This window comes from Empidonax traillii, unplaced genomic scaffold (genome assembly GCF_003031625.1).
Source record: "Empidonax traillii isolate 1590-97213 ecotype Southwest subspecies unplaced genomic scaffold, ASM303162v1 scaffold249:size1902748, whole genome shotgun sequence".
NCBI classification, from domain to species: Eukaryota; Metazoa; Chordata; class Aves; order Passeriformes; family Tyrannidae; genus Empidonax; species Empidonax traillii.
Window position 1 is genome coordinate 933,969 of NW_020955442.1, and position 21,333 is coordinate 955,301.

At 36.2% G+C, this 21,333-nt stretch overlaps 1 protein-coding gene across 14 annotated transcripts in view; it reads right to left on the reverse strand.

Annotated features, from left to right (window-relative positions):
* Positions 1 to 21,333, reverse strand: part of CTNND2 (catenin delta 2) — a 644,208-nt gene that overhangs the window by 122,909 nt on the left and 499,966 nt on the right. For all 14 annotated transcript variants that reach the window (XR_003571787.1, XM_027889023.1, XM_027889022.1 and 11 more), the window contains one exon: positions 5,629 to 5,812. Coding sequence is in view for 13 of the 14 variants with exons in the window: in XM_027889023.1 (XP_027744824.1) it covers positions 5,629 to 5,812 (184 nt within the window). In the remaining variant the exon portion in view is untranslated. The remainder of the gene's footprint in view (positions 1 to 5,628; positions 5,813 to 21,333) is intronic.

Below are 21,333 nucleotides of genomic sequence, written 5' to 3' on the forward strand. Positions count from 1 at the left end.
AACGTGATTCAACATTGTAGTTATGGCCAAATGGTGTTAAATTTATTAGTGGTGTGCCACTTGGTAGATTATGCAAATTACAATGTATTTCAGCACATATACCTTCACATAAAGAAGCTAGATACTTGCCATCAAATCTTCTGATCTGATTATTCTTGCATGTTATTACACCAGCTTTGTAATTTTAATAGCTCAAAATGTATTAAAAAGACAAGAACCATGGTGATCACTCCTTTCTGCATGATAAGACTGGATTTGAAGGGGTTAAGAGGAGGAAAAAATGCAGGTTTGGATTTGGAAATAGATAAACCTGTCCCAGTATCTCTCTAGGAAGTTTTCTCTCTCCCATGCCTCTTGCTTGCTGGAACTGCTTGTAGTAAATATCCCTCCCTTGAGTAGGCTCCAGGTGAAAACACACAATTAATTTGAGTTTTGTCCTAACTTTGGATTCTGACAGGCTTCTTTCTAACAGAAAGTGTGGGCTTTGGACAAAATGGCAAGGTCAGCCTTAGAAGAGCTCCTGGGCTCTAGAAAAGCATAATAAGTATTGAGATGGGTTGGTAAGTTCAACATGCCTATATCCACCACAGAATCCAGAGGGATGGACAAAATGTGACTGTTTTGTTAATAGGAGAAGTATCATAAAATCAGCAGCAAAGGTCTTGGACCTACTGAATGAAACCATCTCCATTTAAGCTCAACAGAAAATATTCAGAGCTTGCACCAATCAGTAAAGACAGAAAGGTTTTGCAGCTTCCACAACCAGCCTTTCTATATCTGAATGTATATACACATAAACACACATATACACATGCACATACATATATGTATCATTTCAGTCTTTTCAGAAACAAGTTTCATATATACATATGTGTCTTCATGTATGTTTTTTTAAGAAGCTAATCAGATGATAAATAATACAGTCTGTGCTATTTATTTTAAGCTGCCCTCGTGTCTTATTTTGTCAGTATGTAGCAGAATGTTCTATTCAAAACAGATTACAGAAGGTCCTAAAAATAGGAACTGATAGACTTTGGATGCTTAGAAGAGAACTGGAGGAGAAATAAGATGGTGAGAAAAATGCATTAGCTGTATATGTTTGTGAAATGGATCATTCACACATAAATCAGTTAAAAACATTTGATACCCAGGCTTCACAGATAACACAAATTGTTTTAATAAGGCAATTTTTTTCCTTCTATAAGCTGATCTATTCAGAAAATATTACTGGGTCAGTTATACTCAATTCATGGTTTAAAACCACTTTCCTCCTATGTTGTTCTACTCCGGGAGCTTGCTACATATTTATTCAGTTGAAAAATAATTAAAGCTATTTTGTGAAAGGTTTTACAAGTAAGACAGTATGAAATATGAAAACCGAAAAGGTATGGGGCTTTATAAACAAAAAAAACTACTTGAATGATTCTCCCATTCAGTTTCTAATCAACTAATGGTGTGAAGATAAGTATTTTAATAGGTCTACAATTTTTAAATTGCCCCTAAAGTTTCACAGTATGATGAAAAATTAAATAGAACATGGAAGAAAAATTATTTTATGTTTTTGCATCTGAACCCAGATTAGAATTGTAAACCAGTAAAGTCTTAAAATTCTTTAAAGTCCTCAGATAATATTCTGTTAACTCAAATTCATTTTAAATTTGGAGAAAAACAAGGTTCCACCAGATTGTACATCAGGACAAATACTCTTGAAAATATTTTTGCCTGGGACTTTTTTCAGATAAGTCTCTGGACAGGGATCTATAATCTTATGATAAGTAATCCTGAAGTTTCAGGTTAAGACAATGTTATGCAATGTCTCTACTGTTGCTTTTTAAATTTCTGATTAAGGATTTTAACCCCCCCCAATAAACAACTGAGATTTTAAATTCAGTTTTCACCTGATCATCCCTAATAAGTGAATCAGAAACTATAAACCAAAGATACAGTATTTCCCGAGCACAAATAACACAGTCACAGTTGAAATCCAAAAGGAAAAAAAAAAAGAAGTCAAACTTTACTAGAGTTTAATGAGGTAAGGTACTAGCATCACGGTGGGGAGGCAAGTAAACTGGGTGCTTACTCCAACACATGTCACATTGAGGTCTGGCAATTTATGAAAGATGAATATTTAAATGTATAAATGATAGGTATAATGCTGTATTTAGATCTTTGAATTATCTAAACAATTTCAAAGCATTCAAGCTATGTAAAATTAATTACTACAATATTGTATTAAAACTATTTTTTCAAATCAGAAAAGTATGCAAAGTGCAGTTTTTAAATAACATCTTTAAGGAATAGAGAAAATAACAAGAAAAGGGGGTCTGATGCTGCTGCTGTCTTTCATATGATCTCATAATGATTTCAGCTGGAATACTGGGTGACTAGAGTTATAGATTAGTTGTAATCTATAACTGGTTAGAAAAGAAAATGAATGAGCAGACAAGGATACTAAAAATTATCGATAATAACCAACTTTTTAATTGCAAATGCGTAAGAAATTCTCATCAAATGGAGAAAGGTAAAGATCACCAGAAAGAATAATAGTGTGTAGTGAAAAAAATCACAAAACAGATCTGACTCTTCCTGCATAATGGCCAATGCAAACTACTTATTATCATTGCATATGGGAGAGATTATATTACAGCACCTCTCATCATTTAAAGTTTTCAGCAGTGAATACACAGACAAAGTCACAGAAGACTGATTAAAATCCAAACACAAATCCTGCTGGCATATTTACTAGCATTAAACATATGTAGTACAACCTGATGTCTCTAAAGTCTGTTAATATTACATATTCAGAACCATTTGTCAAGTATGCTCAATAGCACTATTCTTCCTCTGATACTGAGCATTGTCACTGATAATCTGATACAACTGAATTTTAATTGTGTCCCCTCAAAAATGAGCTCTAGCAAAAGCAGAAAAAGAAAACAGCACAGGACAAAAAAAACCCCAGAGTCTTAGAAAAAATTCTCCTATGGAAGATGACAATGGACTTCCCATTTACCAGATAAACACAACACTATCTCAGCCAGCAATCACATTACATCTTCTTGATTTACTTCCCTTGTCAAGTGAGATCTTTAAATGGAAATGCAAAACCTGTGCCAAGTCCCAAGTGGAAAGTGTGAGAGCTGTTCAATTTATTAAGGGTGGTGGGTATTTAAGAAATGCCAGCTAAAGTACTATCAGAATGGAGTATGCAAGACTCCAATCACCTCCACAGAACTTTATGATATTTTTTTCTGCCATTCACGGTTTCCACCAGCTAACAGTCCTATTATATTACATGAATTCAACAGAAGAATCTAGTTACTGTCTCAGAGGTCAGCTTCCACTTTTGTCTCTTGTAAAAACTCAGACTTGACATTTTGCTTAGAGAGAGCTATCTTCAACAGCAACTGGGGAAAAGTAAACAAGAAAGTTCCTGCTGGTGTGAAGCAGTAGTAAGTTTCAACCCTCTCCAAACGTTCTGGCTCTGCCAAAGAGCATCCATACAAACTCAGTGGGATGAAACTAACTTAATAAGATGGATGGAGGCCAAATAAATATCTGAAGCCATTAGAGAGGACATAAAGATGCCTTTGGGAAACAGGAAGGGTTTGATATTACAAAGATATTAAAAAGCCATACTACGATTGAAGGGCCTAGTTTTAGAAGGAAGACCAACCTGCTCAGGACATCATTTGAGCTGCTGCCACAGCTATCTGGGAAAGACTCAAGAGTTATAATATGCACAGTCTTTTGCAGGCAGATATGAGCTTATTTTGCACGAGCTGACCAGAAGCCATTCTGCTATGACAGCATACCATCAAGCACTTGGTAGTAAGCCTTGCTGCAAAGCAGTGTGTATTAGATTAGGCAACGTACCATTCTCATGTGGCCCCAAGTCCTCAGGCTGACTCAGAATGCAGGCTACAGTAAGCTCACATCAGTTTGCAAATGGGCGTGCACATACACTCACAAGAAAAAAAAAAAAAAGAAAGAAGAAAGATTTCAAGACCAATGTGCAAATGAATCCATCAACCATGAGGTAGGAAGAACTGAGATTTGCAAGATCAGGGATGAGAATCAGTCCCTGAGAAGCAGTTGGGAATAATTAACAGGAAGATGGAGCTTACAGTGTGGGGAGATCAACATCAGACACAGTCAGAGAAGGGGTGCTGTGAAGCCCCAAATTTATAACAGATGCTTCTTTTCAGAGGCAGCTCTTTAACTGAGATATGTTAAACATTGGAAAGGTGAGACGTATAATGTGGCACAGGTATTTATGAAATAACTTCTGTCACAGCGATTTGAACAACTTTTTTTCCTATGATTTGAATGCAATACTCATTTCAAAGTCAATACAACTCAGATACCAATACCTGGCTTCAGTCATATACCCCAAGATAGCTGGTATTCACATAATCACATATGCGTTGTCCAATGCAAGCATATTTGCAGCATATAAGTTATTACCTTCTATCTTTCATTCTATTCTGATTACATATAAACCACCGATAATATTTATTACTTTTTCCCTTAAACTTTTCAAATACTACTTTGGAAAGGGAGAAATTTTGTTTGATGAAAGGCTACAAAGACAAAAATGTGCTTGCTACAGATATGTAAAAGATACTATTCTACTTTGCCTCCTATCAGTTTATTTTTTTTTAATTTAACTGTTCAGCTTTGGCTGCAGAATACAACATAGATTGTATTACTGATACATACTATTCCCTGTGTAATTTCCTGTGATGTATGTAAAAATATTAACTAATCAATTTATGTGTCTCTGAGATTGATTACAGATTATTTTCTCCAATATACCTGGAGAAAAAAATTGATGCTTGAAAGAACTTGGCTAATATCATAAAATATTTCTAGAAAATTATATGCATTGGAATTCAGAAGTTGCTATGACTCAATACTTTAATAAGATTTTGTCAAAACCAAAACTCTTTTTACTCATCGTATTTTCATTTTCATGTTTACAGGACTTTTAGGAATGGACAGATCAAATTGCACATATTTATATAAATGCACCTTGGCACTGCATATACACATTTGGCATACAATTATAAACATAAATAATTATCATACTTGTTAAAGATCTATTTAAGTCTTCCAGTTGGACAATGTTAAACTGGTTGGTCTTTTATTGAAATTAATTTCTCTTCTTCACAGAGTAGAAAAAAATCTACTTCATATATTTATCATAACCACAGCAATGGCATCTGGAACTTTAAGACTTTACTTTTTGTGAGCATCTTCATTACTTTTTGTGCTGATTAAATTGGGTATAATAGTGAGAACATACCTGACTTCACTTAAGCAATTGGGGAAACAGGACAAATCTAAAGGAAGAAAATGTTTGTAATATACAAGCTTGGATGGAATCAGCTAAGAAAAGAAAAATAGAAAATCCCCAGCAGCCTTCCTAGAGATTGTTTTTGAATGATCTGCATCTTTTTTTTTTTTTAATTTTTAATCTTTTTTAATTCTAACTTTAAGTTTACATCACTGAAAATCATCAACTTTGCTGACATACACACCAATCACTTACTTTACAGATGCTTAAGAACAAGAAATATCACTTCAAACCAAAGCAAGGTAAAGCAGATGTTTTGCAGTACTCACCTTAGGCACCCTGTGGCATTGCGCAGCACCTGTGATGAATGGAGCTGTATTTTATGATCATCCTGGAGTGGAGAGTTTTCCCATCCAGAGTGAGGGATGATCACTGCATTGGTCAACACTGCGAGGGCATCTTGGATGATTGGCATTTTCAGTGCATCACAGGAGGACAGATTCCAGAGAACTCCTACAAAGAAATAAAAATACTAATAATTAACATTAAAAAAAAAAAAGTTTAAATAGTTTTTGTATTAAAAAACCCAAACCAAAACAATATATTTCACAGCATTGGTGTGCTTAATTAGGCTGTTTCTGTCAAGAATAAACCAGACTACATGTAAACAGGTTGACTGATACATGCACACTTTTGCAGTGGGAATACAGCTTTGAATACCCAACATGTAGTCAGAGCAACACTGGAAATTTCTCAGAGCTAAGCCTAAAAACTGAGCAGCTGGTAATGATCTAGGCCTACGCAGGTTGTGAAGCACACATGAAATAAGGAGTATCACAAAGAACTTTTTAGGGCTTGGTCTTCAGATATCTTCTTTCTAAGTAAAATTAATAAAAACAAATAGTAGAAAACAGGTTCTGATTTATACTAAAATTTTCACTGTTGATAAATACACACTGAGAGAACTAAACCTCCACCCTGTGATCTTCAATGTAATGCAAGTAACTGTCTAGGTTAGTTGGTACTACAAGCAAAAAGACTTCCCCCACACCCTGATACAGCAGTATGGTATTATCCAAGCCTTCAAAAAGTAACTTTTTTATTTTTTAAATATTTTACTACACAAATGTACAGACAACTATTGGTTTTATACAGAGACAAGCTTAATGGTGCAACTCACAAGGATATTTATAAAAGTTTAAAAAAAACAAACCCCCTTCTCCTTCAATTCATAATGTGTCAAAGAAAAGGAAGAGAAATCAAGAGCCAAAGCATGATTTCTGCAAAGATCAAGGTCACTGCAGATGTGTATTACAGAAAGCAGGCAAAAAATTGTTGGGAGCAAAAGACACCCTGCTTTCCACTACTATGTATATATTTGTGTATTTGCTGAGAAAGCACATTTGATTTTTGTGCTGTGCCAAGAGCCTGCTGCTGCAGGGCAGCTACTAGTGCTTGGGGAAGCTGGAGGGCAATATGTGGTTCTGAAGAACCAATGGTCTTTATTTTAGGCCGGTATCCTTGTAGGAGCAGCTGGAAGAGCAAGCCTGCCTTTTCATCACCCTCCCCTGGTCAACACCTGTCCTCTTCTCTAGAAACCAAACTTAGTCCTCCCTAGTCTCCTTCCAAAATGACAGTACCTTGGCCCCATACCTGACCTTGAGTGGCAAAAATGAGTTTTGACTTTATGTCTATCAAGTGTTCAACCAAAGGAGAAAAATCATTATCATCATCATTGTATATAGGTTGTTACAAGTATGAACATTACAAGAAAGTGCAAGTGAGTGGTAGGGAGTGGAAAATGTTTAAGGAAGACCTTAGGAACATGGAGTCAGACATTTATAAATATAAGCAGCAAGAACACCACTTGCTCAAGGCTTTCTTTAGCATTCTGTGGTTTGACAGAGCAGTGTAATTAACAGGAATCAACCTACGTTTTTGGGTTTCCCTTTAAAATTAACTGCAGTTATACAATTTCATGTTTAAATTATTTTATATGGAACTGTCTGCAAAGATGACTGATTATGCAGTTTAATGGAAAAAAAATTGATCAGCATTCTAATAAAACAACCACATTAAAATAATCCACATAAGGCAGAGAGACTTTACCTATAGACCAGAAAAAAAAAGCAGAAATAAGAATACTGTTCTTATTTTCATTTAAGAATTGCTAATTTTTAAAGAAAAGAGCCTTTGTTTAAATTTTGTTCTGAATGTCTTTTTGAAAAGGAATTCCACATTTAAAGGACCTTCATAAACACATTTATACTCATTTTTCATGACCTGTTCTTGTCAAGCATTATTGGTACATCTTCTATTATTGAAATACCTAGCTTTTTGCTGGTTTTAGTTAGTAAAAACAACAATGTGGTTGCTTTTTTTTTTTTTTTCTACATTTATCTAGACAGACATAAATGATATGCATGGTATAAAAGCAAAGATTCAGAATGCAAATCTTTCCCCTTTTTGGGTTTAACTTAGTTCTTATGCAAGACAAGGTGCTGCACCTTTGTGAAGAAGTCCTGTTTTGAAAGTGAAGCAGCAGAGTGCTTTGATGGCAAAAAACCCAGTATTTTGGGCTTCAAGAGCTAGTCATGAACTCGAAAAGCAGAAAAGAATATAAAAGAAGTGAACACAAGAGACCTGTCTAGGAAAATGCTTAAAAATGTGTATGTCTACAGTATTTTCTATTCACTTCAAGTTCTTGCTAATTAAAAGCAAACTCACATAAACACCATGGTAAGTTGGTACTGAGGAACAGTGGAGATGCCCAGAAATATTATCTAAGCCCTCCTTCTCTCTGGTTTCACAAACCGGAAATTAAACCTTTGGAGTAAGAGTCTAATAGGATCACCAGACTAAAACAGCTATAATTCTACCTTCTCCTAAAATGTTTTGAAGTCAAGGCAGAATCAAGCAAAATGGCACTGCCCAGTAAGCCTGGTGCCAGCTTCAAAATTTTTGCTCCTCACAGTTTTAAGGTGTGAGATAATCTTCTTCCACCCCAGAACAACGAGTTTTATCTAATTTTTAAGACCGAATACTACCGACCACATGAATGAAAAAAGCCACCAATTTTCTTCTGAGAAGTTAAAATTTATTCTTACAAGCAGTAAGTCTGCTACTTGCTGAGGTTGGCATTCTACAAGCCTCATTGTTACCTTCCTTAATTAAGGATTTGCAGTTATGAAAGGGCACTGGCAATTCACTTCCCATTGTTTGGGATGAGGATGACCTGGAGCTAGATTTATGTGGGGTCTGAGATGATGACTTTGCAGGAGAGAGTGACAATAAAATAAATCTTTTACCCAAGGCACTTTGCATTATGAAACTACTTGTTCACCACATGACTATGAACACATTTTTCAAGAATGCACATATGACATACACTTTAAGACTACAGTAAAAAGCTGGTTACTGAGACATTTGACACCTTACTCTGAAAGCCCTGACTGAACTGGGTTTCTGAACACAACAAGCAAATCTGCCAACAGCCTCAGAGGTGTGTTGACTGCCCTCTAAAGAATCTACATGTCATCAGACGCTCCCAGGAAGGGAAGGAACTGGACTCACCAGTGACTCTTGATAAAAGGTGGGACTCAGCCTGCTGTATATGTATGGGAAGAGAGCTATTAACCCAGCAACTCACTAGTCCAACTCAACAGTTTAGCATTTGCAGACTGACTCTCGTAAGAGATACGAAATAAAGAATAAATCAGAGTTGAACATCTCTTACTTAATCACTTGCATTCATAGTATATTATCTCCTTCTCTCTTTTAAAGCTGTGAGGCATTCAGAGTAGGCATTTTGTGTCCCCATTTGCAGATCACTTTAGATTGTATTGGATGCTTTGCAGAAAGAGAAAAACAGCTACACCAGATTGAACATATCTCTATTCACAGGTTAAAGTTTTTCACCCTTACATATAACAACTTGAAATACAGTGAAAAAGCATCTTGCAATCCCATTTTAAGCTTAAAACTGAGGAGAAACTGGTATTGAAAGTATTCAGTTGGTTCCAGTTGGAAGATGGATTTTGGATCGGAGTATCAATTACCAGTCTAGCAAATACCAGATGAAGGACTTTTTTAGAGGAGTGTACAGGAACGCTTGCTGTCGAGATCTTACTGCATCAAGTTACATCTTCTGGAGTAGCTTATCAGAGGATATGTGTCTGCTATGGTCAACAGGTTATTTATCACATTAAATGTAAATCACCTTTTTTAAGAAGGTCTTTCACAGACAACAACAATCAAATTCAAAAAGTGGTTATAAATTTGGAAGAAATTTGAAGACAATTTGTAATTGTCCTTCTAAAAGACATAACTGCACAGTTATAGTTCATAAAGAAAACTGCACATAGATTCTAAAATCTATTAAGGCAATTTAGGTTTGTTGCCACTGGAAGAGGGAACTGAGAGAACAGAGAACCACAGAAGTTTTTATTTAACTTTCTCTTAGACAAACTCCAGAAAATTGAAAATAGGACAAACCCTTTTAAAAGCACAGTCCAGACTGATGAGATGTTACTACTACTAAACAGACAAAGCCATACTTTCAGCTTAGAAACAGCAGTCCTTCATACATAAATTACTTTAAGCTATCACAATAGATACCACATCACTTACCCTAAAGAATCAGAGCAAAATATTTATAAATTTAATAGAGCAGTCTCAGTCAAAATGTCATAATGTCTGAATCATGCTGTAGCTAAAACTCATCCTGATTAAACACTTCAATGCATTTTTTCCAGTGCTTTAGTCAAACTGGTACTCACATATGTATATCTACAGCCAGATATAACTGAAGACCTGATAACCACATGCTATCCTTATTCCATTCAAAGTTGAAAAAGCAGAGATCATAGACTTCTATGCAATGAATATTATCCTAGTAAGGGAGCACATGCAAAATCAGGGAAGTCTAACCAATTATTTAGTGCATGATTTAATGCTAACTCAAATCATGACTTTTATATGTATAAACAAACCTCCAAGAACAACTTAGACTACAAATATAAATGGAAATCAAGAAACTAGACAAGTCATCTTTTCCAAAAAGCATTACCCCTACCACACTGCCACTATACATATATTTTACTGTGCTGCAAAAGATGAACTTGCCAAAATAAATGATATGATAAAGAGATTGTAAGTAAATGAATATTATAAGGAGAAACAAGACTTTGATTCTTCTCAATAAGGGATGTTTAAGTCAACCTGAAATTTATATTATGGTTTTGCTTATTTAATATTCTTTGTAAATATAAAAATCCAGGGTCTTTCAACACATCCAGGTTTTTCTTTTCCATCATAATTCAATGGTTCGGTCATGGACTGATGCAGAAAACCATTTGAGACTGCTGGGAGGTTGCATCCCAGGAAGAGTGAACAGAGCATTGGCAGGCTTTTTTGTTTATATGCTGAAGGCACAGGGATACTACAGGGAGTCTCCCTCATGAACATGACAATTAAGATTGAAATCTAAGTGCTAAATACTCTGCACAGAAGCCAAGCACAAGGGATCTTTTGCTGGAGTCTTTAGGAAAAGCATTTTCTACCCCGAGCTCTCAAGTGCTAGAATAGTCATTTGCTGGCAGCGTTGGCACTGGGAGCCCCCACTGTAACTGTAAGGCTGCTCTGCAGAGCTGGATCCACTCCCTGGCAGCAGATGTGGGCTCCCAATATATTACAGAGCTTCTGCTGCAGATATGTTGAATATCAGCTACAACATTTCTTAATATAAAGTGCAATAAGACTTTACAACCAGCTCAACCGTCAAGGTGAGGAACTGGCTTGATAACAGATTTTCTGTAGGAAACAAAAAGTGGCTGATTTGAATTCTGGCACCTGAACAACTCACAGCTCATAAGGCAGCTCCTTAAAAGAACACCGTGAAAATAAGTTTAAAATTGGCATAACAGATAAGGAATTTTCACCAATTTTCTTGAAATACTTTTTTATTTGGTGAGTGAATACCTATGCATGCCTTCCTTTAATTCACTTATTTACATGCAGAGGTGGTTTTCTATCTGTGTATAAGCTGATGTAGGAAAAGTCCACATTGAGAAAGACCAGCTTTCAGTAAAAGTCATAACAGACAAAAACTTAGGGAACACTGAGGAAAGCTGCAGTGAAAAGAATTTTTTTCCCTTTGGAAACATTCATAGCCTTACAAATTTAGGAAGAAATTCTTTACAGAGAGGATAATCAGGCATTGGAATGGGCTGCCCAGGGAAGCGGTGGATGCTCTGTCCCTTGAGGTTTTTAAGATGAGACTGGATGTGGCACTTAGTGCCATAGTCTAGTAACCATGGTGGTAGCGGATCAAAGGTTGGACTTGAAGATCACAGAGGTCCTTTCCAATCCATCTGATTCTGTGATTCTATGAAAAGCTTCCACAGAGGAGAAGGATTACTGTGGTTGGGTTTTTGTTGCTTATTTACAAACACAGTTTGATCTTGACTACATATAAGTATACATTACATATGGTATAAAGAATATAAACATTTCCTCTGAAAAACTAACTTTTTCTTTCTCAATTATTGCTCTTTTCATTTCAAAATTACATCTCCAAAATTACAGATTTAATTAAAACAAAAAGGAGGGACCAATTTTAATATTGCTTAAAACTAAATTCTGTCCAAATGCTATTGCATTACTAAAAAAGTCTGTATTCATCTCATGGGACTGAATTTTTGACCTAAGGTTGCTCCTCTCTTTCTGCTGTACACTTCAAATTAACACATAAGGAAGAACTGTCAGACAAGAAAATTAGACAGCTATTAGATTTCATGTTAAACAGTAGAGGAATTACTACAAGAGTTGATTTAAGTTACTGTGGAAAGTTCAGTGGTTCCTGCCTAACTTGCATTCTAGCTGATAAAATTAAAAAGGTCCTATAAGACACAGAAGCCACACCAAAAGCAATTTATCCTAAGTGAGAGAAATGCAGAAAAATATAAATCAACTGCTTTCAAATAAAACTTTATCCTAATACATGACTAACAGCAATACCATTCCCAATTAAATATTTATTAAAAAAACAAAGAAATCAAATGAGGATGGATATATGAATGTAAAGATTTTTTTTTTCAGTGCTTACATATTTTACTGAATAATTCTTTTCTTGCACCCAAAATCAAAATATATGTTTGATAACAGATTTTAATACAGACAATAAAAATTCTATACTGAAAGCTGATCATTAAATTACATCTCTGAATACAAAACTCCTTTTTTATAAGAACCAATTAGAAAGTTAGTCCTATCAATAAAGTTGCATCTATGTGCAAAATTAAAGACTCAGTGTATAGTTGCTAAAAAAAGAAAAAAAAAAACAACACTTACTAGTCAGATTGTTACCTAGGAAAAAGATAGCACTGAAAATAGGATTATCTGGGATGGAGAAATTGAGGTTGTCCTTTGAGCTTAAAAATACTAAATAAATTTTTAAAGAAATAGTGTTCATAGAGAAAAAAAAGTAATTTGATCATAGACTGAACGTTTCACCATATCCTTAAACTTTCATTTTGCAAAAAAAAAAAGTGAAACACTCTGATCTGTTTCTAAACAAAATTATATAGCTTATATATTTAGAATATATAAATTATATTCAAAATATAATTTAAGTATTTTGTGTTGGAAATTGCAAACATATCAAAGTGGTTTTAAACTGCAAACGTTTTAATACTCCATCATCTAGGCAAGGGCATCAAAATTATATGTCCACTTGAATTTTTCCAAAGGATGACTTGCTGAAAAAGTTCGATGCAGCTGTTATGTTAAACCATATGCTGCAACAGATGTCCTCTATTTATCACTCCAGATTACCTTGTTTGATATTTCCTCTTAAACTTAAGATTTGACCAAAGTAAAAAAAAAAAAAAAAAAAAATTATGGAGTATATTAACTTGCAAAATATTAAATCAGTTTCACTGCCACATGAATCAAAACAACTTGAATGAATTTTTCATAGAAGATGCATCTTACTGATTGTACAAGGGAAAAATAGTTAATTCCCATTTAGAGAAAAAAAGGAGAGCAAAAAGGGACCACCTTGGGTCTTGTGCTGGGACTGAGGGTGATAAATGCAGGACAAGTGAATGGGAACTTGCCTATGAAACAGGGAGAAGGAAGCAGCTGTGATGGGAAAACTGATGAAACCATCCACAAGTAGATCCATAAGAGACAGAGGAGAGGGACTCCTGTGCCAGGGCCATACCACTGTTCCCAGTCCTCGGCACCCTATTGACTTGTTCTGTGTCTCCCCTATTCGCATCTGGGAAACACGTACTGTGAATCTCAGGAAGGTGTTGTATTGTTATTTAACAGTATGTTCCCTTTTACCTATAAAAATTCTTTGGATGTAACACCTTAAATGATAAATTGGATCCCCAGCCTGTTGCGAAGAAAGCAGGGCAGAAGATTTGAGAATGCATTTATTTTAAAACCTCTCCTTATTTAACTGGGAGCAGCAGGGGGTGAAGCAGTTAACCTGATAATTCAGAAAAACTTGAGAATGGATTTCCACGAAGACAACAGATTCTATCAGTGGGTTTTCCCATTTTCAGAGCCAAATAGTGACAACATATTGAGAAACAGGACAAAGACTGTCTTATAATTAGACAGTAAATTGTAATAGATTTGGTGTAAAATGATCCAGTTGAACTGTCAATATTGTTTGCCTAAGTGTTATTTGATAAGACAGCATCATTTCTGAAGCAAAATTACACAATTTATTAAATTACTTTTAGATTTGCTGTTGTCATGCTCAGGCTTGGCGAATGAAGATTTGAGAAGGGTTCTACCCACGCTTGCTACAAGCACGTTGATGGCTAAAAAGGCCAATGCAAGATAGACAAGTCTGGTTGCAGAAGGCACAGCAGAAAGATTCCCCAGGTGATATCAACAAGACGCGATTCTTTCTGTGTTGTCTTTTCTCCTCGAGGGTGATCCTGCGTGTGTTCTCAAAAGCAGCAGCAGCGTTATAGATGGTGTGTCTCCAGGCCTCCCGATTGGAGGCCAGGGTAGACCAATGGTGGTGATCAATATGGCCAAGGCTGAGGGATTGTTTCAGGTAGTCCCTGTATCTCCTCTTTGGGGCTCCTCTCTTGCGGCAGCCAGTGGCAAGTTCCCCATAGAGCACGATCTTAGGGAGGCGATGGTCCTGCATCCTGGAGATGTGCCCTGCCCAACGCAGCTGTGTTCTCAGCAGCATGGCCTCAATGCTTGGGACTGCTGCCTGTTCAAGGACAGACGTGTTGGTCACATAGTCAGTCCAGTGGATGTTTAGGATTGTACGGAGGCAGCGCTGATGGAAGCGTTCTAAGAGATGCAAGTGGTGCCGGTAAATGACCCATGATTCAGATCCATATAAAAGAGTAGACAGTACAATGGCTCTGTAAACACTGATCTTTGTACTTTTCTTCAGGTGTTTGTTTTGCCACACTCTTTTATGGAGTTTACCAAAAGCTCTGTATGCCTTTGTTAACCTTTGTCTATTTCTGCATCAATCTTACCGTCCAAGGAGATGATGCTTCCCAGGTAATTAAATTGTTGAACTGATTTGAGCTCTGTTTCACCAACAGAGAGATGGGAGACTTCCTGACGTGCAGGCTGACAGAAAACTTCTGTCTTCTTCAAGCTGACTTCCAGCCCAAAAAGCTCAGCAGCCTCTGCAAAGCAGGATGTTAAATGCTACAGAGCTACTTCTGTGTGGGCGACGAGGGCATCGTAGTCAGCATAAAGCAGCTCACGGACAAGATGATTTAAGGTCTTAGTGTGGGCCTTCAGTCGCCTTAGGTTGAAAAGGCTTCCATTGGTACAATATCAAATGTAGACACCGTTTTCTTCATTGAGGTCTGCTGTGGCCCTTTGGAGCATCACGCTGAAGAAGATTGTGAATAAAATTGGTGCAAGAACGCAGCCTTGCTTCACATCACTGGTTATAGGAAAGGGCTCAGAAAGTGCATTGCCATATCTGACTTGGCCGCACTGCTCCTCATGAAGCAAGATGATCATTTTAAGGAACATGGGGGGACATCCTAAATGTTCCAAAATCTGCCACAGACCTTCTCTTCTCACAGTATGGAAAGCCTTGGTGAGATCAACAAAGGTAACATAGAGTCCTTTGTTCTGTTCTCTGCACTTCTCTTGCAGTTGTCTGAGAACAAATACCATGTCTGTGGTACCTATGTTGGCTCGGAAACCACATTGGCTTTCAGGTAGAAGTTCTTCTGCTATATCAGGTATTAATCTGTTCAAAAGAATTCTTGCAAGGATTTTACCAGCAATGGAGAGCAGAGTAATACCTCGGTAATTTGAACAATCTGATTTATCTCCTTTCCTCTTGTACAAGGTGACGATGACAGCGTCACAAGGGTCTGATGGTAGTTTGCCTCATTCCCAGCAGCGCACCACAAACTTGTGAAATTTAGCATGGAGTGCTTGGCCACCATGCTTCTAGACTTCAGGTGGGATTCCATCAATCCCAGCTGCCTTGCCAGTTTTCACCTACTGTATGGCCTTAAGAGTTTCTCCCGGGGTGGGGGGGGATCTCCAATTCATTTTTCACTGGTTGTTGTGAAATGTACTGAATTGCTGAATCTTGAACTACACAGCTGGTACTGAAGAGAGTCTGAAAGTGTTCATTTACATATGAACCATAAATAGGATGTGTTTTGTATGACTCTGGAATTTCATGAAGATGTCATAGCCTGTAGGTTTTAAATCAGTTTCCCAACAACATACTGGTGTAAACTGTACAGGCTTTCACCTTCCTGTTTCGCAAGGAAAATGATTACAAATATTTGATGCCTCTACAGTAAGTGGTTCCCCATTGGGTTCACGTGAAGACTTTAAAAACTTTCTTAATTCCTGCCCTGAATTTGGAAATCACTTCCACATTTCTAGAAATGATGGCAATATTTTCTGTAGGTGATGCTAAAATTTAAAATTTAAACTGCCACACTGTAGAATCATAATGTAAAGTACAACAGCATTCCTCTTTATATGGTTCTGACTTCTTATAGCATATCCAGTGAAAATGAAATGTCAGCTTATTAGTCTGGAGAAGCACAAACAGGTACATTAAGTACTTTCTGAAAATTATAAAGATGCAATAGAGATCTTTGTAGAATTTTGGTAAAACCTTAAAGTAACTGATGACTGGAGTGGAAAAAACAGAGCAGCCATGCAGCCCACTAACCTGTCATTGCCACTGCCAGTAACAGGCCAGAGGGTTTGTACTACCTTGGTGAAGCTGAGTTGCTTGAGGTTGTGTTGGGGCACTTGGACCTTCAGCTTGATTAAACTGAGCAGCTGCTTCTGCAGACCAGGGTAACTTAATTCCTTTTGCTTTTGTTTACCTTTGATAATGGTGTAGCATAAATCTAATTTTATCAAGGCAGCAGTAACAAGTAGTTTTTCTTAGTTCATCAAATCCTTGGTTTCCTTTTTTCCCCGTAACAAGACTTCAAATGTAACAGCAAGGAACCATTAACTAGCCTATGGTAAGTTTTGGCTGTGAGATTAAATGCATTGTTGTTACAGCAATCTGAGACTTGCAGGGGATTTGACAGAGCGTGTCATTTTATATGAAATTCTCATTGGCTCACAAAATTCAGGGCAGAGGTTGAAAAAGACTTTGCTTAAAATATCTCAAGCAAACAGAGGGAGTCAAACTATTATGAAAACTTGGGAAAATGAAAAAGCTTTTGTACTTGAAGAAAAAAATACTGTAAAAACTGTAATATGCAATTCCTCATTCCACCACTGGTTTCAATTCAGAGTAAACAGATAGGAATTTTCAGCACACAAATAATGTTGTTAATGTTAAAACCAGCTTTTATTTAAAACACTAATTAGAAGTAAATTAGGTGAAAATATTTGATCAAGTTTTAAAATTGACTGCGGTACGATATTGTACTTGCAATTACATCAATTTAGAGAAAGAGTAGGAAATATTTATTAGAGCTAATACCCTTCAAATCTACATTTTGAATGAAAAGCATTTAAAACACACAAGCAAACTTTAGTGCCTAAGCAAGTAATTTGAAATTTGTGAATCTCATCCTAAATCCATTATTTAAAAAATAATTACACTTAAACTCTGTAAGTTACCTGCCTCTGTGTTTGGTAAGTTTCTCCAAACACTTGTTTAAAGTTATTACAGAATTCGCTTACGTGCAGAGGAGACACTAAGCAAGAAATGAATGAACATATTTTCTTGCCAAAATCAAACCATGCACTTCTGAAAGCAGTGTTCTGTGCTAGCAGTTATCCACCTCTATGCTTAACCTTTCTAACTTCCTTGACTTGACAGGACAGAGTGATCAGATACTGGAGGCAGAGGAGAATCTAATTCACAGAGCTGCATCTTAAGAGGCAGTTTGTATACATTCTGCATTTATCTCGTCTCCATTTTCTTTAACTACACAGTTATCAGCCCAAAATGATACTTGGCAGCCTTACTCTCTTAGGTAAGCATATAATGAACCAAACTTAAGCCAGCCTTGTAGCAGCAGCCTTACTATGGTTATGCTATCATGACAATTTTTCATGTTGTCTGTTTGAAAAAGTTAGTGATAGCCACGATATGTATCTGAACCTAAACCACAGAACTTTATAATCTAATTTGCACTTAATGTAATGCTAAAATCCTCACTTTGGTTCCAAAAGCAACCACTTCATCCATTTATTTTCCTTTCTATCTTTTTATATTACATATCGAAAGCTGTTAATTAATCAGGCCTTTCACTGGCCAAGTAGCCTTATACTTGCATTGCTTCATTACAAAAGCTGAATACAACTAAGGAATGGGATATTTAATAGGATCAATACTGGAATATCTAATATAAACCTGCAAAGAAAAGGATTATAATAGATATTGTAAGAATTACATCAAGGTTAAATGCTGTAAGAATGCAGCTCATGGAAGAGTTTGATTCTTCTTTACTTAAGTCTGTGGCAAAGTCACCTCTGAGTGGGATAAAACAGCCTTACTTATTTTCAAATCAAATTTCCAGAGAGCAATAGGGTTACAAATAAGTGCCACCTCTAAATGAATGTTTATATCACAATAAAATTTCACATCTGTGTTTACACACTCCAGTAGCTAAGCTAATGTCAAGGGCACTTTTGCAGAAAATTATTAAATTGATAAACTGCTTCAAGATCCCAAGTACTAAATAGTCAACCCTTTGCCATAATATATGATTTACTATACAAAAAGTCACTAGTGTAATACCTTATGAAGTCAATTAGAAAATAACATCACAAATAGGAAACAACTGCAGGCCCGTAATTTTGATTTTGGGAACCCCCCCAAGACAAGAATTGCTCTTGTACTAGGAAGTTAAAAATTCTACAGAAGTGGCCAGAATTACCTAAGAAAATGAAATAAAATTAAACCTTCCACTGAAGTAAACCAAAAAGTCCATTTAAATAGAATACTCCCTTAAACGTGCTTTACATATCACTGCAGGCTCACTAACTTGCAACTACATAGATTAGCAAAGACACATACAAGGCTCAAAGGGACCCTTCTGGAGTTTCTTGACTAATCTGCCAATAATTTATGCACATACTAATAAGCAGTATGTAATCAAAAAGGAGGTTTCACCTGCAGCAGTTAACTTAAACCAGATAGTTATAAGGTGGACAACATGTAATTGCTTCGAATAACATGGAAAGACTATCAATAAGGTTATAAATTCCTTATTATAAACATATGGCAACTACTAAAACTGGAACAGAAATGTAAAACGACTACATAATAATGTTGCATCACATGGGGTGACAACAGAGGAATAACCAAGCCACAGATGAAATTAACAACAACACTAATGTATACTGGAATCCAAAACCTGGGAAGTAAATGAAATTTTTTTTTGTCTAATCTGACTGTGGGTCAAAGCTATTTGGACAACTAGTGCTTTTTTGAGAGAAACATTTTGTACAAAACATAGTATTTTGCAAGCATGGAATATATGCTTTTTATTCCAGTGAACAAAAATGTGAATGAAATACATAGAGTCAATATGTACCCATCTGCAAATAGTATATAGATATATATACAATATATAGTATATTAGATAGTTTATGCTTTTTTCCATTTTTTGTAAATGTGATAATTTTTTAAATTTATACATTCTCAGTAGACAATAGTTAAATCTCTGACACCTTACTGTCAACCAAAATAAGCAGGAGGCTGGCTGCTAGCATAGGAAAAAATAATTTCTCCTGACATTATTTATAGCTATAGCTCTTTATCATTATATGCTTTCTAAAAATGAATTATCCAATTTTACTTTTCAATCAAAAATGATATGCACAGTTTGAAAACAGGTGAAACAGTCATAAGGGTACTCTTTAAATGGATTTTTTTTCTATTCAGCTAGCTTATTGTTCATAGGGAGAAACTGTTTTTCTAGTTGAGATGGATTTTGTTTGTAAACAATGAGAAGCATAGCAGTTTAAATAATTTTATCTGAGATAGATACCCAGTTATCCAATGGAGCTGATGGAACAGGGAGCAAGGATTGGTTGAATCACAGAATCATAGAATGCTCTGATTGGAAAGGATCTAGCAACAGCTGCTTGACCTCACCTTCTCCACAAGGCATTCATGGGATTCTTGTGTTATCCTTGCTAATATGTCACAGTTTTCATGTAATTTTTTTCCCTTGACAGCATAACAAATAGAAAGAATGCTAAAATAGAATTTCATGGAAGGGTTCATAATTAACTCGGGAAAGGCAAGAGAATCAGAAATCAGTTACTCATTTTCATTATTGCCAAGTTAAAACATTTCTTTCTACCATCTGCAGGATCTGTGCTAATTTTATACTGTGTTCTTGTCTATTTACATTTATTAGAAAAGTGTTAACATTTAATTATTTTAAAATCGAAGGCTTTTATTTTTTCCTATTAACATGAGCTACTGTGGGAACTAGTAGCAGAGAGCTGGGGTGAAAAGATGGCTAAGTTAAGTATGGCACATCCAGCTTACATCTATTTATTTTCATTTACAGACTGACCTACAGTCAACAAGGTATTGTAATTCTGGTTCTCCTTGAGTCTCTGGAAATTACCAGAGGCTGTAGCCATGCTGACATCTCTATTTCTATCAGAGTAGTTCAATTTCACAAAAATGTATCTATTCTTTTGTATACCTCAGTTTATCCACATTCTTCTAGTAAAAACCTGTGACTGTGGAATTATTTCTGTAAGAAAACTCTTTCCATATCTTAGGAAGCATTTCCTGGGCATTAACACCATCTAACTTTTTAACAGCCAGGCAGCACAGTTCCCTCATGGCTTTTACACGGGAACCTGCACTGAAACCATTTGCTCGACATGAGAGAGCCTTGAAGCTCTAATACTTTGCTATGCGGTTAAATTTGTGCAATCCAAAAACTGGAGCATGGTAAGGTTTTCAAGTATCAGCCCAAGACCTGTGCTAGTGAGGAGGAGAAAGACAAGATAAAGGAAAAAGTGAAAAACTCCAAAACTGTTTTGGAGAGATTATGCCAGAAAGAAGTATCTGGAAAAGAGGAAAAGCCACAAATGGTGCCAAAGGCAACCTTGACAATCAAGAAGCTACTGAGATAGAAAGCTAGTCTGCAGGTTTAAATACCCTTCCAAAGCCAGTCTTGAGATTGCTGGAAATATAAGTTATAATCTCCTTAGGGAGAAGCAAAAAAAAAAGGAAGAAAATGTGCACGTTTGAGGAAGGAACTTATATCAGAACTTTGGCTCTGTCGGGTGAGAGCTGCGTGGTACTTGGGGCAGGCAATGAATATTCACTGCTACCAGACAAATTGAGCTGCTGAAAAACTTCTCCTGCCCATATTTCTTCCCTTGCAGCTGAGTGCCTATTCAGAGTGATTCACACCTTCACCTTGCCACATTTCTGGACAGGTCATTTACACTTGATAGGCCCAGTTCCCCACCTGTAAAACCGAGATAATGACACTTCCCCACCTAAGAGAAGTGCTCTGAGGACAAATGCTGAAGGAGTATTTAGTGGT